Raw genomic sequence first — 25,128 nt, 5'->3', positions numbered from 1 at the left:
GTTCAAGGGTCCTCTCTTATCCCACCACATTTATGTGGACGGAGGGGATGCAAGGTGGGGGAAGCCCGGTTGGCGGGCATGCACCGTTGTCACATTTATCGTTGTGGCATCTTGAGACCTATGCGTCTTGGCCGCTTGACCCAACATTATTTAGGGTCAAAAGATAAGGCCTTGGCGCCTATAAAAGCATGTACTTTGGTCCTTCATTTAAACATTATGAGTGTTGAAAATACAAGTGAATAGGGTGTGTGCGGGAACAAGCCCTTGGTTAGAGGCTGTAAAAGAGAAGATGTAAATGTAAAAGAACCTGTGAAAATGTGAGAAGAATCTACTGGGAGAGAATAAAGGGTAGCATGAGAAGATTTAGGAAGTGTGGAGTTATTCAGGGAGATATTCTGGGAAAAGTGAAGAGGTGGAGAGAATCAGGGAAAAGAGGTGGAGTGAATCATGGAGAAATCAATGGGATTTGATGCTTGATGTAAACTCTATAAATTGAGGCATAGCCCTAATGAGAATTTGCTGGTTTTTGAGTATCCATGCCTACATTAATCTATTTGCTAATTACCCACTAATTACGTCTTAATTATTTGCTAATCACTTTGTTAATGATGTTGATTCTAGTGTTTGATCCACCATAGCTCATCACAATGCTCAAATTTCAACATGGTATCAGAGCCATGCCTAGAATCCATCAGATTTATGAGTCCATTATCTAATTAATTAGGATTAGTAGATAATTAGGAAATAATCAAAATTTTAGTTATTTTTCACTTCACCCCTTCACCCCCAGCCAGTGGAGGAGCTCTAGCACCTTGCATACTCAATCATTGGCCAAACCCTTCTAGCCCAAGGTAGCTAACCCAAAGGAGCTCCAGCCTATGCAAGAAATGCAGCAAACCGCCAGCGCATCTGGGAGAATTTACGATTTTAGTCAGCGCTGTTTTTTCTGAGTAATTTGCAGATCTCTTCTTCATCAAATCAAATGCTTCTAATTTCTCCTAGCCCAAGGTGTATTCAAGCATGCTCTACAAGCTGGTGAAGACAGAATTCAATTTCACCAAGTCTACAGTGAGATCCAAGCTCTTCATCAAATCTGCAGGTGACTTTGGTAAAACAGAGATTAAGCTTTCAATATTTGGTCAAATCTTGTGTTTCTTGGCTTAATCCTCTACTAGACTCGTTGCTATTGATGCCTTTGAAAGCATTTGAGCTCATTTGAAGTCTAAGGCACCAGATCTGGACTCCCCGCATACTCTGTTTTTTGCACACAAAACAGAGCGTTAATTTGCTAATCAATGATTAATCAATGCTAATCACTGTATTTTGGTGCAATTGAGGGTTCAAATTAACCATTAGGTATCTAATATAGATCCCTATAACTTCAGATTGCAATTCGGAGTTGGTTTGATACTCCAACCATTCCGTACAAATTGGTTACCCTTGATTTAGTGTAATTTCTGGTGATTTTATGCTGATAAATTTGTTGTAATCATCTATTAAACACCAAATTGAGTTGTAAAAGGGTAGACACTGTCCTTGAATCTTGAAATTGGATCGAGAGGTAAGACCCCCTTCACATCACCATGAGTTCAGCACAGGAAATAGCCAAATTTAATGGGGAGCAGTTTTATACATGGCAGACAAAAACCATGTATTTGCTGATGAGGAAAAATCTGTGGGGATTAGTTGAAGGGAGAGATGAACCCCAGAGAGAGGGGAAAATGAGTGAAAGAGCAGGAATGAAAAAGCATTGGGACTTATTGCACTCAGTTTAAATAATGAAATCATTCATCACATCACACGGATACAATGGGCAAAAGATGCATGGGATGAACTCAATAAATTATTTGGTACACAAGCAAAAAAATTCAAAGATAAATCTGTTAATGCAATTCTACAAATTGGACATGAAGGAAAGTGAACCTTTAATCACACACTTGAACAAATATAAAAGCATTAAGCAACAGCTGGCAGCTATTGACAAAAAGGTAGAAGATGATGAAGCATTAGCTGTACTTCTGAAAAGTGTGGACAAAGGTGATTATGAAAACATTGTAGCAACACTAAAGAATGTACCTGAATTGAAGCTACACGAGATAGAAGCAGCTCTACTAGAGCAAGAGAGCAGAGGCAAAGAGAAGAAATGGCTCGACTCAACAGCAGGAGAAGAAAAAGCATTCTTCACCCGAGGAGGATTCTCTCGAGGACGAGGACAAGGAAGAAGCAGAGGAGGAGGAAGGACCTTCACTTGCCACAAATATGGAAAGCCAGGACACATGGCGAGAGACTGGTACAGCAAACCCAGTGGAGAAGGAACGACATCGACAAACTTCATGGAGGCTCCAAAGGAAGTGGAGTCGGATCATCTTTTCTGAGAGAGAGAGAGAGAGAGAGAGAGAGAGAGAGAGAGAGAGAGACCCCACAACCCAATGTAACCTGCCCCAACAAAGTAAAACCACCTCTTAGCCACCGATGATGTAGGCCAAGTGGTAGATGTATGTGTGAGCACTTTAGTCAAGGTCGCGGACACTTATAGTAGCCTTGGACACATAGAGAGAGAGAGTGTCAAGGACTATGGAGTTTAGGGACTTGAGGCACTGGTCGCGGGCTATCAAGTAAGAGGGAAACTTGGTATAGGGTCCAGGTGTGCTAGGATTATTCACTTGAGGGGAGGTGTTGAAAATACAAGTGAATAGAGTGTGTGCGGGAACAAGCCCTTGGTTAGAGGCTGTAAAAGAGAAGATGTAATTATGAAAGAACCTGTGAAAAGGTGAGAAGAATCTACTGGGAGAGAATAAAGGGTAACATGAGAAGATTTAGGAAGTGTGGAGTTATTCAGGGAGATATTCTGGGAAAGTGAAGAGGTGGAGAGAATCACGGAAAAGAGGTGGAGTGAATCATGGAGAAATCAATGGGATTTGATGCTTGATGTAAACTCTATAAATTGAGGCATAGCCCTGATGAGAATTTGCTGGTTTTTGAGTATCCATGCCTACATTAATCTATTTGCTAATTACCCACTAATTACGTCTTAATTATTTACTAATCACTTTGTTAATGATGTTGATTCTAGTGTTTGATCCACCATAGCTCATCACAATGCTCAAATTTCAACAATGAGTACCATTCAAGTTGTGCAATCTCTCTTCTATACATCTCCACCATGATGATGATATTTCATCCTCCATAGCTGCATGTGAGATTCCCTCTGATATCAAATAGGAAACTATGACTACCTTGACCTCTTAAGGTGGACTGTGAACAACTTCTGCAGAATTTGGGGCAGATTTAGGGTCTGTGCAGAGAGTTCTTTAGTCGCCTAGAATCTATGTGGCATGGTGTAAGGAGGGCAGAACAGCCTATGTGTAGGCGCTTGAAGTGAGAGAAGAAGGAGGTGGCCTGTTGAATGCTTTTTGCTGACTGTACATGCGGCTGATGAAGGTGTGGATACCCAGGATGCGTGTGCAGCCAGCATACGTGGGGTTGACTTCCTCATATGGGTCGGGCGTGGTACATATGGAAAGCGCAACAGGCTGAGCAGTGCACTGCACAGGGCAGCTGGTACAGTGATTCGCTTATGCTCACAGCCAAGTGACGGTAGTGGTTGGGCGACCTAACTCATGTGCATGGGTGTTAAACGCCAGCGCAAGGTGGAGTTGGGAATTACGCCAACTGGGCAGTCCGCGGGACAGCACGCGAATGTTCAGGAGCACTCCATACACTATAAATTTAGCCTTGCTCTTCTTATTTGCCTATGCTTGCAAGCTCTGCATGCTTGATATGCAACATAACTACGCCTTGGGTTGCCAACATATCTCGCCTCAACCCTCTCATCTACCCTAAAATCCTTTCTCTCACCTTTCACTTCTTTCCAGCCCGCAACCCGTTACTTTTCTGTCACTACTTTTCTCCAAGCTGACATGTACATTTAGTGTGCATTGGAGATACATGGAGTCAGAGGGCAGTAATTTTGTGAGGTCGTCCAACAGTAACAACGTGGAGTCGGTCGGTGACGACGACTTTGAGCAAGTGAAGCCACCAGGATGGCTAGGATTTTACTTGCCACCAGTAGTACGGCTGGAAGATAAACAGGAGCTCGTTATCCACGATCCTTTGAGGGAGGATAGCATCGGGCCCAAGGTTGATGGGTGCTCCATAACTTCGCCAACCCATGACCGTGGGGTTGTCAACTCGTGTCACGAGGCTTTGGCTAAGTGGGATTCAAGTTTGAATTCGGTGGATCCAAGAGTGGCTCAATAGTCTTGACTTCAGAGACCCTAACTCGTGACGCTTGTTTTCAAGTACTTTTTTGTGAAACCCCTAATTAATTTTTCGAGGTCTTAGCCGAACCGTGATGGAACATGATTTTTTGCATGCTCTTTCTTTTCCACATAAGTGCATAGTTCTTTTTAACATGGTAGGGAAATTACACCAGGCTTTACCATGAACCCTCCAGATGGCCACTGGGTAGCAAGGGGTAGGCTGTCTTCTTAGGTGTTGACTTAACCTAGGACGGAATGCCAAGTTAGGCAGACTATGGTGAAGGTCATAATCTAGCATGCCTAGGCCGAGGTTTCCGGATGACTTATAGACAACCAATGGAGCTGACTCCAAGAGCCAGGAACACCGATTAGGGTATGAACGTGATGGTATCTTTCATCCTTGACTTTGCATATATTGGATTGACCCTCAAATTGACCTAAGGTTTGACCTTGGTGTTCACAAGGAAATTTGCTTGGTTCAAGGCTAGGTTGTAGGGAAGAAAGTTGGCCATTCCACCTATGATCATGCTTAACGAAGGTTTTATGCGGGGTGTGCTCTAGTGGTATGGGACACCAGAGTATATTCTCATGTAGGATCTCCCAAGACTTCGCGGGTTTCTTGTCTGGGACACTCTATGCTTTGGCATAGTTAACCCATGGCAACTGTGAGGAGCAGTGTTGTCTGTGAGGGACAACAAGATAAGGAACTTTCTTGGTTGTCTGAGCATGGCATATTACCTCTAGGGTGATTCCTCACACTCTCTCGTGATGGCCAAATAAAAGATCGATGCATTGGATTTGTACATGACTTCTCGGTCTTAGACTAAATGTCTAAACCAATTGACGGTTCGACCATTTGATACTCCAAGGTGGACGCAGTTCCACAGGGTTATTTTCATTATGGGACTTTGAAGTCATGTGGATTTTCCACCTGTTCAATGGGGTGTAAATGTCAGAGGTGGAATATGTTATAACCATTGTCTTTCAAGATCTTTGTTAATGTTATTGCATGGACCTTTGGTGGGAAGAAAGCGGCTATTAGCCATACGTCGTCTTCAAGTTGTTCGAGGACATGGGACATATGCAAAAGTTGATGGGGAGTTTTATGCTTGCCCTAAAGTAGATTTGAGTACCTACTAGTTTTGTGTGAAAACACAATCTCCATTTATTCTTATAGATGAGGATTGTACAGGGGAGATCTTGTACTGGAACTACATGGCACTGGGACTTGGTTGTGCATTCAGTGGACTAGTGTTTACCAACAACTAATGTAGGATGCCATTTGGCATCGTAGTTGAGTTATGCTATGGATCTATGCTAGGGTTGTTACGGTAGAGCTTGTTGCACTTTGTGACTAGATGTCCTATTGGGATTCAGCTCTTGGATGAGAGTTAGATTGATGGTAGGCAATTGGAGCTTTGTAGCAAGGTCTACAAGAGGAGGCCTAGGTAAGAGACAATAGACTTGAGTAGATGCTATGGACAGATGTTCGGATCCGAGGATTAGCTTACATAGGACTGTCTCATTATGCTTCACAAGGACGTGAATTGAACAACGGGAAAGCATGTTACGTCTCGACAAGCCTAGGATTAGGTCTAGGGGTGTGCACTAACCCAGGACTAGGGTTAGGGTTAACCCAAGATTAGGATTAAGGACTTAGCTAGGGCGTGGAGACCTGGAGGGTTCACAAGTGGGCTAGAGGCGCTCGCAAAAAGAGGTCTAGATTGCTAAGAGCTTATAATTAATAGCCTAGGGCTAGTAATGGCTAAATGCTTATAAATAAAGCAAGACAACTAATAAATAAAGCAAGGATCAATTATTACTATATAAGTGACCTTGCAGTCACTTATTAGACACAAGAGTTCAAGTAGTCACAAAGTGGCCTGGGGCTACCAAGGAAGTGTGTAGGATCTCGTGGCCATGGAGCTGTAGGGTGGGTGGTTCAGCCTAGTGGTATGGGATGCTAGGTTGGAGCCATCGGTACTACGCAAGCTTGCGATAGTTGCAATCTATCATGGTCATGCAATGTGTATGAGGATGTCGGGTCTATGAAACCTTGTCAGGGTTTGAATTCTAGGTGAGACAATCCTTGGGCGTGGTCTATGGAGACCTTACACCAAGGGCCTATGAGACCAAAGTGATACAATAATGTCCATGGCATATCTCATCATGTAACGGAAAATAAAATAGAACAAATCAAAACTATCTCACTCAAGTGATACAAAACTATCCACAGAAATCTCATCATGTAATACAAGGAACATGAAACATCAAAGAAGCATCAGCCCCCAATATGGTATACTACTCTCCATAATATCAAGCATGGGGCGGCTAATGAGTATGGCAGAGAGGTCTCCTTCAGCTACATCATGTGGCAAGGTAGCTTGATGGCGACAAAGCATGTCTTGGCTTTGGAGCTTATGAGGAGATTGTGGCCGATGTTCAGGGATGCAGGGGCATTGCGCAAACTGGAATGCCAAGGTAACTCCTCTTAGGCGAGGTGGGTCCCCAAGATCCACTGTATGGGTGTCCTCCTCTTTCTGGGTCTGGAAGCAACTAGTGATGGTTGGATGGTGAGGGAGGGGTCGGGGTGACTGGGGCCAAAGCTCTCTCAAGAAAGTGTCCTTGTGTCTGCGGAGCTCGAGCAGGAAGAGCCCTAGGCAGCGCTAGTCTAGGAAGTCATTGATCATGGAAAGTGGGCCAAATCTCTCATGGAACAAACAGTGAAACCTCTCGGAGATCTCATATTATATTGGGTAACGACATGTGCAATTCTCCTCTGTGTCTCCACCTCCGTGAGGCATGATGAACAAATCCTCTCGTCTCTGGGTCTCCGTATGAGCTCCTTGGCTCTGAAGATGCACTCACCTCTCCCGAGGCGGTAGTATGAGACCCGTATCTTGCCAATTGCAATCTGCATGGCATGGGAAATGTGAACACTCAGGTAACCCGGCCGCTTGATGAATCCACCCTCAATGAGCCTACGGTAGTGATCTCTATAAAAGTGCATCTTCGGTGGCAGATCTGAAGGTGTGATCCATGTGCAGTGGTTGTAACCAATCCGGGACCCGGAAAAATAGACAAACACTTCAAATACCAAATAGAGCTATGACACACTGCGGAAGAACCACAATTATATAACGACACCACACTGAGCCCGAACGACCGGCCCCTGTCAAAATACGCAGCGGAGATGATGACCAGATCTGGGAACACGAGCAAAACGCAATGCAGAAAATAACAGCACAAGAGAGAGAGAGAGAGAGACGTGTAACTCTGCTCTATATACACAAAAGAATCCCGGAATGATACAATGGTGACAAGGGGGCTGGGGGCCATTTTATATGGCCTCCCAACAGCAGTCGGCCTGCTGTAGGGCAGCCGACAGGACACAAAAAACCCCACGACTGCTGAAATGCACAGTCGGACAGCAGCAAGGGGGGTCGGCCAGCATCAGGGAGGTCCACGACCTATGCAGAGCAGTCGGCCACCTCCAGAGTCTCCACAAATGCAGTCGGCCACGTTCAAGGTCCTCCTGCCACTACAAGACTGCCTCCTATGCCACAGAAAAATGGGGGAAAAATACGGAGAGTGGGGAAAAATGAGAAAACACCTAATAAGGGCGGGCACACCCACAAGACCTGGTGTATATGTATAGACAGGAGATGACTTCTAACAGCCCCCTGTAGGAACTTCTTTATTCAATAGAAGCTTTTACAAGAACTCAAGGTGCGGGTGCGAAAAGCACTAGATTTTTCACAAAGCATCAACAAGATTTAGACCAAGCTTTCTTAGCAAAAGACAAGTCCAGTCGTTGCCACAAATCAGACCAAAAACAGTCTTGTTCTGTGCGAGATGACTTAGAGGACAGCTCACAACTGTACGGCTGCTGTATTGAAAGAGGGAGATACTGTTGTACGACCAGTTCTTGCACAGCCTATCGAACCAGAGAGAGATACTCAAATGTCGGTCTGCTGACAACTCTTCCCACCTAACCACACATGTGGCTATATTGGTATGGCCTGTCTACTGAGCTGCTGTTGTCCAGATACTACTGTATAACTGTTGTATGGCTGGTCGCAGCCAGCTAGACTTGGAGCTGGTTGGGAGATGATGTACACGGCTGGCGACTAGCTGCTGAACAGAGGAGAGAGAGAAGGTGTTGTACAGCCAGCCTTATGACCAACAGGAAGGCGGCCAGAGAGGTAAACTGCTAGCAACTGTCGGCCTGTGTATGGCTAGCACAAGAAAACCACCAGAGGGCGACAGTTGTATGGCTAGCGCTGAGAAGAGAGAGAGAGAGAGAGAGAGCAACTGCGGTCGGCTAAGGGTGTATGCGCATGATGATAAAAACAGCCCTCCTTGCTTTTAAATAGAGTCGACCAGCTTCTTTAGGGCTTGTGCTTTTCTTTTCTACCAAAAGTGGCTCAGCTTGCTAAAAATAATTGCTTTTGTGCTTTTCCAAACTTGCTCCCCACGCAGTAGCTAGGCGCCTCCTTCTGTCCACTTGTACATGCCCAATCATATCTCCAACCAGCTTTAATGATGTGCTCCCCAAGCAGTAGCTAGGCCCCTCCTCCTGTCCACTTGCACATGCCCAATCATGTCCAACCAGCTTTAATGATGTGTGTGAACACACTAACTTATAAGCCTTATAAGTCACTTTAATGATTAAATTCCCATGTTGCTCACGTTGTGTAGCCATGTTTCAAGCTAATCTTTGCCAATGAATGCTTCAGCTTTCTTCTGTCACTCTGTGGAAAAATCCTCGTTCTCACCTTGGTTCTATTCAGTGTGTGGGCTTGCCCCAAAACACTCATCAAGACTGGCGAAGGGACCAAATGGTGACATCCCCTCCTTGTCACTTTAATGATTAAATTCCCATGCTGCTCACGTTGTGTAGCCATGTTTCAAGCTAATCTTTGCCAATGAATGCTTCAGCTTTCTTCTGTCACTCTGTGGAAAATCCTCGTTCTCACCTTGGTTCTATTCAGTGTGTGGGCTTGCCCCAAAACACTCATCAAGACTGGCGAAGGGACCAAATGGTGACATCCCCTCCATCTCATAAGACACTTGTCTGCAACTGTATAAGCCTGATACCACTAGAATACTCTTTTAAGTGTAGCAAATGCACTGCCAATCAGTAGCATTTCATAATTCTAGGCATCCATATCCATAATCCGAAGCCAGATACGGGCAGAAGAGCCAACCCTATCGAGAAACAAACTTTACCCCTATGATCCATACGCATTCCCAAGCGTAACATGCTTCAAACGTTCATGTCTTCACAGGTTTTTGCGCCCTGTACAAGAGTACAACTACTTCACTAGGGCATCAACCCTTCCACGAAGCCAAATATGCTCACCAGGGTTTCCCCTTCCACGAGACTTTACTCACTAGGGTCACCAATCCTTCCATGAGTTCCAATACTCACTAGGGTCACCAACCCTTCCATGAGTTCAGATACTAACTCACTAGAGTCCCCAACTCTTACATGAGTTCACAAGGTCACCAACCCTCAGTCACTCACTAGGGTCACCAACCCTTCAATGAGTTTACATACTTAGTATGGTGACCCTTCCATGAGTTCACATAACTCACTAGGGTCACCAACCCATCCATGAGTTCATGAAATACTCATTGGACAGAGTCACCAACTCTTCTTACTCATTAGAGTCATCAACTCTTGTATGAGTTCAGCTATTCACTCACCAGAGTTACTAACTCATGAATGAGTTCAGAAAAGATAAGAATGAATCACACGCATAGAGATCCTGGTTCTCCATAAGTATGTTTGCGATTTGATAGTTTTACAGGCATTTCGGCCGTCAATAGTTTTTCAAGCATTTCCGCCGATGATAGAAATCCATAGAAAAATTCTCGATCCATGAGATATTCATGAATTCCATAAATTCACTCCATCCCAAATAAAGGGAGAGAAAAACATACTCCATGCCAGTAAGGGGAGCCATAGAGCTATATATATACCCCAAGAATCACTTAGTCAAAGATAACCATATAGATGCACCAAACCATCGTATATGTATAAGTCCTCGAGCAAAGATATGCCAAAACCTTATTCCATAGTCGTTGAACATATCCATATGAAATCCTTATAAACCAAGCTTTTCAACCATTAACACTGTTTACCTGAAAAACAACACACAATTCTCCTTGTACGGGTATACAAGGGTTAAGTGTCCAAAAACACTTACAATAAATTGCAAAAAGCACCAACTTTGTCAAACTCAAAGTATACTTAGCTTTTCTTTGCCAGGTTCGACATGAAGTCGAAAGAAATATCTTGTCACCATATCCATAAGATATCCTGAGATATATCTCCATATAACTTGCTTATAAGCTTGATTTATAATCCATATGGAAAGCGTGCTGAACAAGGGCACATAAAGCCAACTCCATAAAATCTGTGAATCCATAAATCCTTAAACCAAGCTCTCTACTGCTCATGCTCTTGACACATGACTACTTCCATAAGCTCAATAGCAAAACTATTGCTTAGTGTGATCCCCACTTCTAATCTTTTCTCTTCCTCGTTGTTGGAAGGAAGCCTCTACTTCCGAGGAAGCCACTGTATCCGATCGGGGACCCTGAACAATAGACAAACACTTCAAATACCAAACAGAGCTATGAAACATAGCGGAAGAACCACAATAATATAACGACACCGCACAAAGCTAGAACAGCCAGCCCCCCATAGGAACTTCCTTATTCAGTAGAAGCTTTTACACAAGAACTCAAGGTGCAGGTGCGAAAAGCACCAAATTTTCCACAAAGCATCAACAAGATTTAGACCAAGATTTCTTAGCAAAATACAAGTCCAGTCATTGCCACAAATTAGCCCAAAAACAGTCTTGTTCTGTGCGAGATGACTCTGAGGACAGCTCACAGCTGTACGGCTGCTGTATTGAGAGAGAGAGATACTGCTGTATGACCAGTTCTTGCTGCAGCTTGTCGAACCAGAGAGAGATACTCAATTGTCGGTCTGTTGACAACTCTTCCTGCCTAACCACGTGTGGCTTTATTGGTATGGCCTGTCTACTGAGCTGCTGTCGTCCGGACTCCGGATACTAGTGTACGACTGTTGTATGGCTGTTCACACAGCCAGCAGCCGGCCAACCTTGGAGCTGGTTGGGAGATGCTGTACACAGCTGGCGACCAGCTGCTGAACAGAGGAGAGAGAGAGAAGGTGCTGTGCGGCCAGCCTTATGACCAACAGGAAGGCGGCCAGAGAGGTAAACTGCCAGCAACTATCGGCCTGTGTACAGCTAGCACAAGAAACCCACTAGAGGGCGACAGATGTACGGCCAGTGTTGAGAGGAGAGAGAGAGAGAGAGAGCAACTGCAGTCGGCTAAGGGTGTATGTGCATGATGATAAAAACAGCCCTCCTTGCTTTTAAATAGAGTCAACCAACTTCTTTAGGGCTTGTGCTTTTCTTTTCTGCCAAAAGTGGCTCAACTTGCTAAAAATAACTGCTTTTGTGCTTTTCCAAACTTGCTCCCCAAGCACTAGCTAGGCGCCTCTGTCTGTCCACTTGTACATGCCCAATCATATGCCCAGCCAGCTTTAATGATGTGTGTGAACGCACTGACTTATAAGCCTTATAAGTCACTTTAATGATTAAATTCCCATGTTGCTCACGTTGTGTAGCTATCTTTTTTGCCAGTGAATGCTTCAGCTTTCTTCTGTGGAAAATCCCCATTCTCACCTTGGTTCTGTTCAGTGTGTGGGCTTGCCCTAAAACACTGATCAAGACTGGTGAAGGGACCAAATGGTGACAGTGGGTGTAGAGGCTAAGAAGATCTAACTGGATAGCCCTGTTGGTGTTCTCCTGAGAGAGCTGGAGAAGAGGGAAGTCCTAATTGTACTAAAGGGGTGGGAGAAGCTTATATCCTAAGAACCAAGTGGTGGGGACTCGGGAGGTGGTCCATGCGGAGCCCATATCCTGAGAACCAAGTGGAAACTTGGGCATAACATACTCCACAATGGCCCTCAAGTGCTAGCTACCTTGAGGACTCCAATGCAAGCCTCGAGTACCTGTGGGGATCCATGTGACTGATGCGATGGTGGTATGTGACTATTTGGAAGAGTGCATCCGGCTGCAACAAACTCTACCCGGATAATCTAGTGTGGGACTGATGGTTTGTTGCACATCATACGAGAGAACATCGTGACTTGGGGCTTCTCAACTCGCTACCAATCCTCATGGATAAATTTGGGCCCCAGAAGGTTACTCCATACATCAAGGCTGTTGTGACGAGGGTGTCAAAAAGCCAACCCTACATCGTAGGCTCTTGGAAATGTGCCTAGAAGCACTGCCGCTCAAGTAAGTTCAAGGTTGCATATCCCAGTGTCACTCTGGCATGTGCTACGCAAACCATGGTGGAGCATGGGCCACTAAGAGTGACACCAAGGTAGACATAGGATGAGAAAATCTCCACAGGATCCCCTCTGTGTGTGAAGCTCAATCTGGATGTGAAGAGGCGAGAGGTATTGAAGACCATTACCTTGATTTTACCAAGGTTAACAATGAGGTCCCACTGAAAAATCCTATAAGGCATCCACATGTCTCTAAAGCCCCTCGCCTAAATCTGAAAGGCGGATGATGTCATCTACATAAAGTAGTAGGGGGCCTACCAGTGTAGGACAGCCCCGCCGAACCTGTGAATGAAGCTCGAGATCTCATCAATGTAGAGTCCAAATAGAGTGGGTGATAAAGGGTGGCCCTATTTCACCCAATAGTGCTAGAAATCTCTTGTGATGCACCTCTTGGGGATGTCACTCGTCCAGTGACCGACTCATAGAGGGCGATGATGCTCCAAATGATGTCAGATGGGACTCCTATCTCCTGTAGACATTGTAGGAGGCGGCCTCAAGGCAGTATCAAAAGCTTCGCAGAAATCCACAAAGCAACAGTAAATCCACTAATGGCATGGAGGGTGAAGATGTGGTCAAGGGTAGAGCAGCTCCTCCAAAAGCCTGCCTATCCTGAGACTCTACATCCCTGTCTCTATGTGAATGACTAAGCTCTACCCCTAGCGGAGGCCTGCCCGGGCCAAGGTGGCCTCAAGAGTGATCATTCGGCCGCAACGCAGAGGGGGCCTGGGCATCATCAACCCCTCCATTCAGAGCTGTGCCCTTTTGGGCAAGTTGATTGTTCAAGGACTTCCTCCTGGCTAGGATCTCCACCCGCACCCCTATCCTGGGAGACCCTTGGCCTCAAAGCACAAGATGGATTTTCACAGAGATGCAGGCTTGTGGCTTTAGCCCAAGATTTGCAGCCAGTCTCTTGCGTGCTTGGGATCATCTAAGGCCAACTCTTCAGCAGTCAGCTCCAATAAATAGCCTCCGAGGCGCGTCTCCGATAGCTTTCATCTAGAACCCCCTTGTCCGTCTGCTTAGTGGTCACATGCTTGGTGCTCGCCCGCATGTACCATGGGGAGCTTTGAGCATGGATCCCGTTAGGTTACTTGGAGATTGGCTTACATTCAAACAACTGCCCCCAAAGGCCCAGGACAGGAGCCTTACTCGGATCTAGGGCACGGACAAACTCAACCTCGACATCGACTCTTCTATCTCTCTGGAGTGGGTGGCCCTGATACCGGACCCTCCTCCCCCGCACTGGCTAGGAGTGTTCACCAGGCATGATATACGCTTAGCAGTTCATGGCGCGGATGAGAGCTCTGCCTTACCTTCTCTATTGGACCTCATGGCAGATTGGAGAGAGTAGAGCCCTCCTTGGAGGATTTCAGGGGATGCACCTTGCAGAGGGTGAGAGTGATTGGTTTCCATGCACAAGTGGCACATTGACCCTCCACCGGCCAAGGTGGCCAGCCTCTCACGTGTCTCCAATAGGACCTAGGGGAGTGAACAGGGCATGATCCAGAGGACAGAGAGTCAAAGTGGTGCTTCAAAAGGGTCAACTAGCTCATCAGGGCAACAAAGATACACACAATCTCCAAGGCGACCAGAAAGTGGGTAGCTGTAGAAGCGAGGTGGTTGATTGGAAAGGCAAGCTACACCTAATTAGGGGAGTTGTGGCTGCTGCACACGAAAGGTCGACAATAGGGCTGCCACTCGGTAACTAGCAGGGCATTCAACCGTGCAGCCAACAGGGCAGCTGAAAGGGTGCCTAAAAAGGGAGCAATTCACACCATTATCTCATACAAGTATTTAAAATTTTAAAAACCCCTAATAAGTGTCATGACTCAACGCAAAATGAAAGAAAGAATTCTTTGTATCCTTTGTAATAATTATACTTTCTTCTATGTTTTTCATGTTTTCCTTTGAATTTAGATAAGCAAGAAAATCCATTCATTTGGATAGATTCGTGCATAGGAGCTGGCTACTGGTGAGTGGCCATAGGTCATGGTGGGTCCACGCAGTGGGCTAGAACATGGATAGTGCACACTTCCACCTATATGACCTGATTGGGCGCTTATGGCCAGAACTCAAGCATACCAGGGTCAAGCTCGCACACAGAAAGGATTGATGCCTGGGAGTGTGGGCTAGATCCGCCAGAACAGACAGTTACAATCGATAAGATAGCATGACCAATTAAAGTCTATGTTAGAGTGATTGCTTGATTTTCATTTTACATGAGTTAGATGCATCAGAAAAAACCATTATTGTTTTGTGAATGTGGACGGAAAGAGCTTTCATTTGACTCCCATATTGGGGTCCCTAAAATCTAGGACCGGGCCCTAAAAAATAGGGACCTCGGTTTGCCCTAAGAAGGCTAACCCTAAAAAATAGAGATTTCCTAAAATTTAGGAATCACTTACTATATTTAGTAATTTTTGCATCCTAACTGTGCTTGCTAAATCTAGAGGAGGTTTCTATTTTTTGGCAGTTGACACCTCACCACAAAAAGTTCTAGAAGAATGGACACGTGTCCCAACACTTGTCACTTGAGCTCCAAGTGTTCTAGAAGAATGGACAAGTGTCCCAACACTTGTCACTTGAGTTTCCAAGTGTCCCTCCACTTGTCCCACCTTCTAACATGTGGCTAGACACTTGTCTTTTTCAGCCTTACTTTCCCTCTTAAGCCTTGAAGCTCTCTTTTCCTATAAATACAACCCTTTTCCTCTCATTCTACACACAACTCCCTTGCTGTAAATCAGTCCCTACTCACCCTAAAGCAACCCACACCACTTGGGTACAACCCCTACCTCTCCATCAACGCTTCCACATGATGTAAATACTCCATCTTCCACCTTTTCCCTGAAAGAGTGCACAGAGCGAAAGCAAGATGAGCACTAGAGTGTGCTGATCTGAGAAGTGCAAGAGAGAGAGATGTGAAGCAACTATGCTGAATATACTGCAATGAAAGCAATCCCAAGCAAGAGACATAAAGGTCTCATAAGTGAGGGATACAAAAGATGACCAAGCTATATTAAAAGTGAAGAGGCTAGCCCACCTATATATAGGTCATGAAGGGCTGGCCAACTGGAGCACAAGACCTGGCCGACTGGAAAAATACCAGAAAAATGGAAAAAAAATAGGGAAGGCCAACCTACAACCAAGGGCCACAATACATGGGCAGAATATAGGGATGAATATGCTAACACCCCCTCTCAGCACCAGATGCTGAACAAACTCCGAAAAGCCGAAGAAGTTGTCCTCTATCAAAGACAAAAGAATGCAGCAACAACAATAGGTACCAGGAAAGCTCCACAAGCAATCTCCACAGCAACTCAGCTACAAAAGCAACAGAACAAGCTGCAAGGTACACTGCTCCTCTAGAAGAAAACAACCATGTAGGCTGCGTGGTGCTGCTCCAAATATCGGTGCCAAACCCAAATGTAAACACAGTGCCACAGAAATCCCTAGAAGCCTGTAGCTCCAAGAAGATAATACCCTCATAAGAAATAGAGTCCATCTGCTCCAACTCTGTACTAAGAGTAGCCCAATGCTATACAATAGTACCCTCCTTGAAGGTCGGCATCGCTAGATATAAGAACTCAACTGCCCCCTCTGAAAACTGATGTCAAGACTCCACAAGCCAACCAAATCCAAATCCCAATCCTTCAATCCCTAGAAGTATCATTGTGCCCCAAGCACGATCATGGACACACCTGACCACAATCCAAAATCCTAACACAGAGTAAAAGAAATAGGAACATTCACAGTAGTGGTAACTGAAGTAGTAGTAGCCTCCTCAATAGCATCATATAGCATAGAAGCAGGCTTCTCCATAGAAGGCAAAGGGACCAGCAACACATCCTCGTCACTGGTTGACGAAGAAAGAGTCGGAAGCGAAGAAATAGGAGACAAATCCCCCTCAGAAGCTGTGAGCAAAGATAGCCCACTGTCTTTCTCAAAAACATTACCAGAGATATCATCCTGGCAAGGAGAAGTATGCACAAAAACTGAAGGCAAGGCAACAGGAGAAACAAACTCCTCAGATGCAATGAGCAAAATAGCCCACTATCCTTCCCTGCAGGAACATCTCCAAAAGAAGTACCCATAAGATCACTGGTTGCATAGCACCCAGAAGCAGAAACCATCTGCCAATCACTGGCGTCACCATACAAGTCACAAAGCAACTGCCACACAGAGAAAGTAGAAGCATCATCAGGAGCATAGGTGAAGTATCGAAGAACTAAATCTTGACAATTCAGGAGGAGAATGGCATAGATCTGTCCATCAGTCTTAATCCACCAACACATTCTCCGCAAAGACAAGGTCCGGCAAGCACCGATTCTTGTACGAGAGAAACTCCATCAAACCATACTCCCTGAGAATAGAAGTAACCTGTAACTTCCATGATTGAAAATTACCACTATCCAACTTGTCTGGCTCATCTAGGAAATAACAAGAAAGTGGTACGGGAGCCAAATCTGAAGCTATCATCATTGATCCAACTAATAGGACCAAACCTCATAAGATAAAAAACTGTCCAAATCAGAAAACGCTGATGTAGGTCCCTTCCTCCCACCAAAACGCAGCCCTAAGAGGCTGGACAACACCCAAAAATTCTCTTGTAGCAAAAATGCAAAAGCTTTTATCGACCGTACCTCCAACCTTGAGGCCACCAGAAGAGAGAAGCAAAAAATGCAAATTTGATATAGAGAGAAAAGGCGGCCACACAAGGCCTGGGAGTATGCTGTAAGAGGGTGAAAGAGGGAAAGGCATCAACTATGACTATAGCTCGGGCTCTTCTCAAGAAATAAAACGCACAATCTCAGAGGAAGAAGTATCCACCACAGGTACCAAGGTTGCCACCAAAGCCAGAATCACCACAAGACCCCCTCTACAATAGGTAATGTCCACTAGAGAGGAAAACGCAGCCAAACAAGGGCCTGCAGACCTGAAAATACAGGCCGACCAGTTCCACACTCCTAGTAGAGAAAAAAGCTGATGAAAAAGTACATTCAAGCTGAAAGCGATGAAGCCCAAGTGAAGGCAGAGCAACCAGCAGCAACTGTCCAGAAAACGCAGCAAACCAGAGGGCTGCAAATCTGAGAAAAACGCAGAGGTGAAGGGGCTATAGATAGGGTAAAAACTGGGGCAATAGAGAGAACTCAAAACCGGGAGCTCTAATACCATGAAAGAGTGCACAAAGCGGAAGCAAGATGAGCACTAGAGTGTGCTGATCTGAGAAGTGCAAGAGAGAGAGAGAGAGAGAGAGAGAGAGAGAGAGAGAGAGAGATGAAGCGACTATGTTGAATATATTGCAATGAAAGTAATCCCGAGCAAGAGACATAAAGGTCTCATAAGCGAGGGATACAAAAGACGACCAAGCTATATCAAAAGTGAAGAGGCTAGCCAAACTATGTATAGGTCATGAAGGGCTAGCCGACTAGAAAAATACCCAAAAAATGGGAAAAAATTAGGGGTGGCCAACCCACAACCAAGGGCCATAAAAGGGATCAAATATGGACACAATACATGGGCAGAATATGGGGATGAATATGCTAACATTCCCATGCTGTCCATTATTACAGCAAGTCTGTAAATGAGGTTTCAGCTCTCTTATTACTCCAATTTCAGCTTTATAAAGTCTCTTTTCCCTTCATCTTTGGATCAAGTACAAAGTTGCAGCCATTGTACAACTCTACATCAACAAGAAGGCTGATTACACTCTCTCCCATTCGGGCTTCTCACTATCTATGTATTGTAAGAAAATGCATTTGCATACTTGCTTGTTTTTGTATCAAGGTTGATGTGTACGTAATGTACGGTACGTATTTGTACGTTGTTCCGTACAGATAAAATTTTTGTGTACGTAAAAATACGTACCATTGTAAAAAATATCAATCTATATGGCATTTCATATCAAAATAAACATAAAAAGATCCAAAGACCTACAAGACAATCTAATAAGGTCTTTGCTAATACACATTTGATTAGCAATCACAAAACCCTTGCCGCACATTGTAAAACTTGTTACTTCAGAAATCAAACATCAGATACCAAAACCAGTTTTCAATCAGAGATCAATCTTCAATCACCAATCACACATCAGATACCAAAACCAGTTTTCAATCAGAGATCGATCTTCAATCACCAATCACCACTCTTAGCTCTATATAAACTGATGAATCAGTGTTTACACAACAAAAGTCTCGACTCTCATCCATGTTAAAAGACTGCAAATGCATCAAAACAAACTGAATACAATACACATACTACATAGCAAGCTGCAACACTACATCATAGAAATGTCCTCAAAAGGCCCATAAGGGCTAGTCCAGAGTCTAGACTCCACAATGAAACGTGATCTAAGAGTCAAAACTCCTCATCAGATGATGATGATGACGATGCACCAGAAGAGAGCAAGTCCCCATCTGTCAGGACATTGCCCTCGTCGTCATACTCAGGCTCTGCCATCACGGGCACATGTGATGATGTGAAAGATGTATCATGAGATCCATGTGCTACATCATCATCCCCTGGCTCACTCTGAGTATGAATGAGAGTGACAGCCTCATTCGCCCGAGTCCGCCCCCCACGAATGCTCCTCCGTCTAGCGCTCTCTGAATCTGCAGCCTCCTCACGCAAAGGTATCGCCAAAGCCCGTGCGCGTGACCTTGTGACACGGCGATCGATGCTCTCCAACTCTCTATGAAGGAGTCGTATAATATCTGCCTGCTCGTCTTTGACACGCTACTCCACGTCGTCCTCAGTAGAGGTTGGCACCATGTTCACACGGGTCGGATCTGCCTCTGGAAAAGCAAAATCCGACAAGTCAGAACCACAAGAAATGACTTAATTATATTGCAATGTGTCAAAAGACGTACGACAGTTAAATATACCTGCTTGGGAGCTGTGTGACACAAAGAAAGAGAGAGAGAGAGCTTAGAGCATACTCCAAAGGAAGAAAGAGAGAGAGAGAGAGGGAGAGCTTAGAGCATACTCCAAAGGAGGAAAGAGAGAGAGAGAGAGAGGGAGAGGGACTCGGGAGGGAGCGAGAGAGAGACGAGATTAATCATGTAGTATTGGCCGCTCGCGGTTGAGAGAGAGAGAGAGAGAGAGAGAGAGAGAGAGAGAGAGAGTACAGTACGAGACAGAGATGCATCATGAGGGACCAAGGCCATGAGCGAGAGAGAGCGTGAGAATTACCTGGTTGCAATGTGCATAGTGTGCAGAGACAGAGCGAAATAGAGCACTGCAGGCGAAATTCCGAAATAAGCCCAAATTCGTACGTTGAAGGTCAAAAAGGGGGTTTTTTTTTTTAAAAAAAAAACGTACGGATCGATCCGTACGTACGTACGGCTCCAACCTTGTTTTGTATGTTCATTAGCATAGACTTTTGCATGGTCTATGAGAGTGAAGATTACTTCTTCTTCACTCTCAGGTTAATTGTAACTGAACTCAATCCTAAAGTACTTGGATTGAGTAGAAATAAATTCTCATCTTGGGGAGGTTTGCCCATCTTCAACCCTCAATCTGGCTCCATCATATGTCTCTCAACTTTACTTCCAATATGTATTGCTATCTAATGCACATGTGTTGTAATTAATTTCAGCATTGAGTTATTTGGAGTTAGTTTTGTTATTCATTTATTTTAAGTGTGGGATAACTATCTAAAATAAACGGAATATTAATTGTTAAGCATACCATGTTGTACGGGGCGCCTACAACAAGTGTTTGTTCCTATGCTAAACCGTGCAGACTCCATAATCCATGGAGGCTCAAAAATGGGAGCTTTCCTTGCAATCGATGCGATGCTCCATTCTTGCAAAGGCGTGCTGAAAAGTTTCTGGTAAATTATACCCTTGTAGTATGAAAACCACTTCGCAAGAGCTAGACATACTATACCAAATGGCCACATGTTATGTGCCTGAAGGATTGATAACTATTGGGACAATGAAAAGTGATTAAACAAAGCCTATATAAGTGAGTCGCTGAGAGAACTCCCATGGGACAGAACCAGCCACACTCGGATGGTGGCTTCGCTGAGAGAACTCCCATGGGACAGAACCAGCCACACACTCGGATGGTGGGCTTCAAAGGTATAGGTTTGGGGAATGGGTCCAGTCAGGGCTTCGTGTATGGATTCGGGACAAGAATTGGGAGCCTATTTCACCCAGCAAGCCCCCTTTCTTATTCAATGAGAATCTAGACGTAAACATTCTTAAGAGGTTCAACCAAGTCCCCTTTTTCAAGACACGACAGAAGGCATCATATTACCTTTTCCCTTTGTAAAGGCATGACTTTTCATCGGTCAATGCCCGACGTGACAATATCTTGGTCAAGCCAAGATACAACATGCCGCTCCAGCCAATGAAAGATAAATATAAGAACATTTCAAACATCCATATAGAGAAGCCCAATGTCTCACTTTTGGAAGTGCTCATGTTGGTGCCGCAGCCTCAGGATATTGTCACCATTTGCCTCCCTGAACAACAAGGTATCCTCAAATAAATGAAAAGATAGATTCTTCCCGTATCTTTTTATGCATTTGGACACCAGTTTGACTGGTGAATTACCCTCGGGATGTCCAGTAGTTGGGCTTTGCTGATATGATCAGTAGTCCTATGAGATAGATTGATATTTCCAGAGGGATGAGAGCTTTGTTGATATGATCAGTAGCACGTCTGGCAATGCTAGTGTGACTAGTAGGCCTGGAGGTGTGACCAATATGACTGGGAACACTGGAGCTCGGGGTCATCTAGTATGATTAGACCCCTGAGTGAGATACATGGCTTGAGAACGGGGGATTTCCAATGTATATTTGCATATGCACTTCATTTTATGTATGTGCGAAGATAAAAGATTTACTAGATGCATGACTTGTTTTTGTGTCCTGCATGCTTGCCTATGTTCGGTCTTGTAGCGTTGGGGATGCCCAGAACTACTGGCTACGAGACTGTCTGGATGTCGTCGTTTGTTAATTTGCGATTGGCTTTTTGTAGGCACCAAAACTAGCCGTCGAAAAGCTCAAAAAAAATGATGACTAAGGCTTAGTTACATTTTATATTCACACCCCCATTAATAATGGGTGTGAACACTCCAAGGGACACCCAAGTTTAAGTCATTTACAAAGGCTGATGGTATTTTGAAATAAAACTTAGAAGGGCATCGATGGCCACATAAGAACATCGGGAGCCCTCTCACGCATATAGCATGGTGGTCGACGTGGGGGGAAGAAGGGATGACTGGCTGGCGAGGAATCGGGCTTGCTCTCTGCTGGACTTCCTCACACTCACCGGCGGACTGATGCGCGTGATGCTATCCTTCCCTCCTCTCATGGGCTGGACTGAACCGACTGCACCCAAAATGTTCGACTCTGACTTTTCTCTCTCTCTCTCAGCTGACTAAGCGAAGAAGAAACGTTCGATGTTCTTTTTCTCTCTCCTGCAGCCGACTGAAGCGTACGATGCTCTCTCTCTCTCACAGGCCAGCCAATTGAGGTATTCGAAGCTATCGCCTTTCTTCTCTCACACGGGCTGAATGAAGGACATCATTATGGCTCCCTGGCTGGACTGAATCACAAACGTCAATCCTTCCTTCCTTTTTTTGGGGGACTGAATCACAAACGTCAATCCTTCCTTCTTTTTTTGGGGGACTGAACCAGTGGGCAGGCCCCATCGTGCTATCATCTTCTGTTTCATACAGAGCTGCACCCTAAAGGAGAGAAAACAGCTGGTCACACCCTTTACTTCTTTCCTACACGGCAGTTTACAGTGCTGGACTGCATACTGGCTGTATAAATAGTGGGACAGCAGAGCATCCCTTTCATCAACACTTACACACTACAAACAGGGAAAGACAGCTGATTGACATCACCAATTTGTCTCACACACAAATAGATGGTGAACCCTTCATAAGATTCAGATGTAGAAACTGCTGAAGCCTCTTCATCAAATAACTCACTTTTGATACAGGAGAAGTATCCAAAAGGAAGGTATGTGTTGGAAAGAGCTACTGCACATATATGTTTCCATTTATGTTTGAAGACTAGATGAGCCTGGTTCTCAAGGAGCATCTAGTTTATATATACCTAGATGAATCTAGGAACATGCCCAAATTCACCTTTTAGGAACGTGCATGTTATATACTCATGGTAGTTAACCCACAAGACTATATAACTATCAACTCCATTATGCATAGTATGGACTAGATACTACGACATCCCCACTAACGTCATCAAGTCCCAATAGTGGATGTAGAACTCTGTATCAAGATATGCTCTCTCTCTCTCTCTCTCTCTCACACACACACACACATAAGAGCATATATTCACACAAAGTCCTTCGTACTGAGTTTTTGTCAAACCTCCGGAGATGCAGGGCAGACTCAGCCATAATGAAGCCTAGCACTAAGGGAAGTACCAAATAGAAAGACTTAGTATAGCAAATAAGTATTTGATAGGGCAAATGCACCGCTAAAGATAGAAAGAATAAGCACAATATCAACTGGCCGCAACTCGGACGAAAACTTCACAATGTGAAATCTGCATGTCTGCTAATACGGCTGAATTATATACCTAGATGAATCCAAGAACATATGCCCAAATTCACCTTTTAGGAACGTGCATGTTATATACTCATGGTAGTCAACCCACAAGACTATATAACTATCAACTCCATTATGCATAGTATGGACTAGATACTACGACATCCCCACTAACGTCATCAGTGCCCAATAGTGGGTGTAGAACTCTGTATCAAGATATGCTCTCACACACGCACTCCACACCCACATACACACACACACACACACACACACACATAAGAGCATCTAGTTTAGTGTGAGACTGGGAGTGCTTATGAGATCCACATAGTAGACAATGTGAGACTTGGCTTCTCTTGTGAGATCCACACTAGGCTAGTGTGAAGCTGGAAACACCCCTTGCCTTGGGTTTGGGCAGTGGAACTTGTTTTATATTGTTATCTGTGATACTTGGAGATCCGGTGCAAGAGTACCCTCTACATGTATCTATAAATACTCCCTGTAATAAAGTTTTATTTATAGGGGGGGGAGGGGGGGCGGCCCGTTTCGGACCCATTGTGTTGTCAACTCCTCCAAATCTTTTATACTCATTAAGTGAGTGTCGGTGAGTGTGGTTGTAACTGGTGAAGCTATCTATACTTAGTGTCTTTAATGTGAAGTTTAATATTCTTAGAAATTTGGATTGTACTACCCACCTCGGTTTCGGATACCTTCCAACCTCTAGCTGATTTCGACCTCGTACTCATGTTTCACCTCATCAGCCCCTCCCCTTTTCTTACAAGCACAGCCCCATAAGCAACTAGCAAAGTTTGTCTACTTTCCTCGGTATAAAATTTAGACACACTTGCTCTTTCGTCCAACGTGCTCAGTTTGCCTGAACAGTTGTCTCCATTGGTGCTAAAACTGAAATCCAGAACTAGATTTCACATATCAAATTTGTTTCTTTTATGTGTATGTCTCTGTGTGTGTTTTTTGTTTTGTTTTGTTTTGTGTGTGTGTGTTGGGGGGGGGGGGGGGGGGGGGGGGGGTAATTCAGCACCCAAAAATATGCTTGCTAAGCTTTAACACCTATTTTTTAGAGCACTTAAAAATGAAAAAGAGTATTTTCAATATGATGATTCTACAGAAAAAAGCAACATACATACATTACCAACCATTCTGAAGGTTAGCTAAAAGAAAAAAAGCTACATACATGCATTACCAATCATTCTGAAGGTTAGCTAAAAGATTTTTTGTACATACAACCTGCTTCTGCTTTAGCTTTGTGTTCTCTGCTCTCAATTCTGTGAGTTCGTTTTCCAGTTCCACTGTGTACGCCTGAAAACAGCCAGTCATCATCTTGCCTTTAGTACTCCGCATGCATGAGCCAATATGTCCTTGAAAACCTACATTGCATTACCTAATTATTCTACAAATCAAAACATGGAGCTATTTTTTTTGAAAAAACAAGAGAGGAAGAAGAAATGCCTCCATCACATGTTTTGATTTGCACGAAAAAGTTGCTTTCTAAGGGTCTTTACAAGCAGATTCCCCACCCATTGGATGGGAGAGGTGATCTCCCCTTTTCTTTTTTTCTTTTTCCGGAGAAAAGATCCTTCGATTAGTTACAATCAAACAACCATAGGCTACATGTACAAGCTCAAAACCCTCAAATGAGGTGAAGAAAATCTGGGGGAGGGTAGTCCCTCCATGCCTGGCCACTCTCGAAAGGAACTAACTCATGCAACGGAGTTGTGTGTGTGTGTGTGTGTGTGTTGGGGGGGGGAAGCCAAACAGGCGACCTGTAGTGCGAAATGATCTTGCAATCCCGATTAGAAAGAAAATGTCCCTAGCGCCGTGTGGGTAAGAAAGCCTCTCGCCACCTACGCATGTGATTTGAACTTCCCTGGAGCTTCCCACACTAGCCACGGAGGGTATAGGATCAACCCTAAAACTCAGGTTAAA

The 25,128-nt window shown here is 44.5% G+C and overlaps 1 protein-coding gene across 9 annotated transcripts in view; it reads right to left on the bottom strand.

Annotated features, from left to right (window-relative positions):
- Positions 1-25,128, bottom strand: part of LOC147628185 (ABSCISIC ACID-INSENSITIVE 5-like protein 5) — a 72,212-nt gene that overhangs the window by 38,650 nt on the left and 8,434 nt on the right. For 7 of the 9 annotated variants that reach the window (XR_015268062.1, XR_015268060.1, XR_015268061.1 and 4 more), the window contains one exon: positions 24,430-24,501. Coding sequence is in view for 4 of the 9 variants with exons in the window: in XM_086813232.1 (XP_086669358.1) it covers positions 24,430-24,501 (72 nt within the window). In the remaining 5 variants the exon portion in view is untranslated. Of the gene's footprint in view, positions 1-10,250; positions 10,871-24,429; positions 24,502-25,128 lie in introns of all 9 variants that reach the window. The other 2 variants (XR_015268064.1, XR_015268063.1) reach the window with 2 other exon arrangements.

The sequence above is a fragment of the Cibotium barometz genome, chromosome 19 (genome assembly GCF_041138505.1).
Source record: "Cibotium barometz isolate CiBa-2024 chromosome 19, ASM4113850v1, whole genome shotgun sequence".
Classification (NCBI taxonomy): Eukaryota; Viridiplantae; Streptophyta; class Polypodiopsida; order Cyatheales; family Cibotiaceae; genus Cibotium; species Cibotium barometz.
The sequence above is the reverse complement of the archived record's forward strand: the minus strand, read 5'-3'. Positions and strand labels throughout refer to the sequence as shown.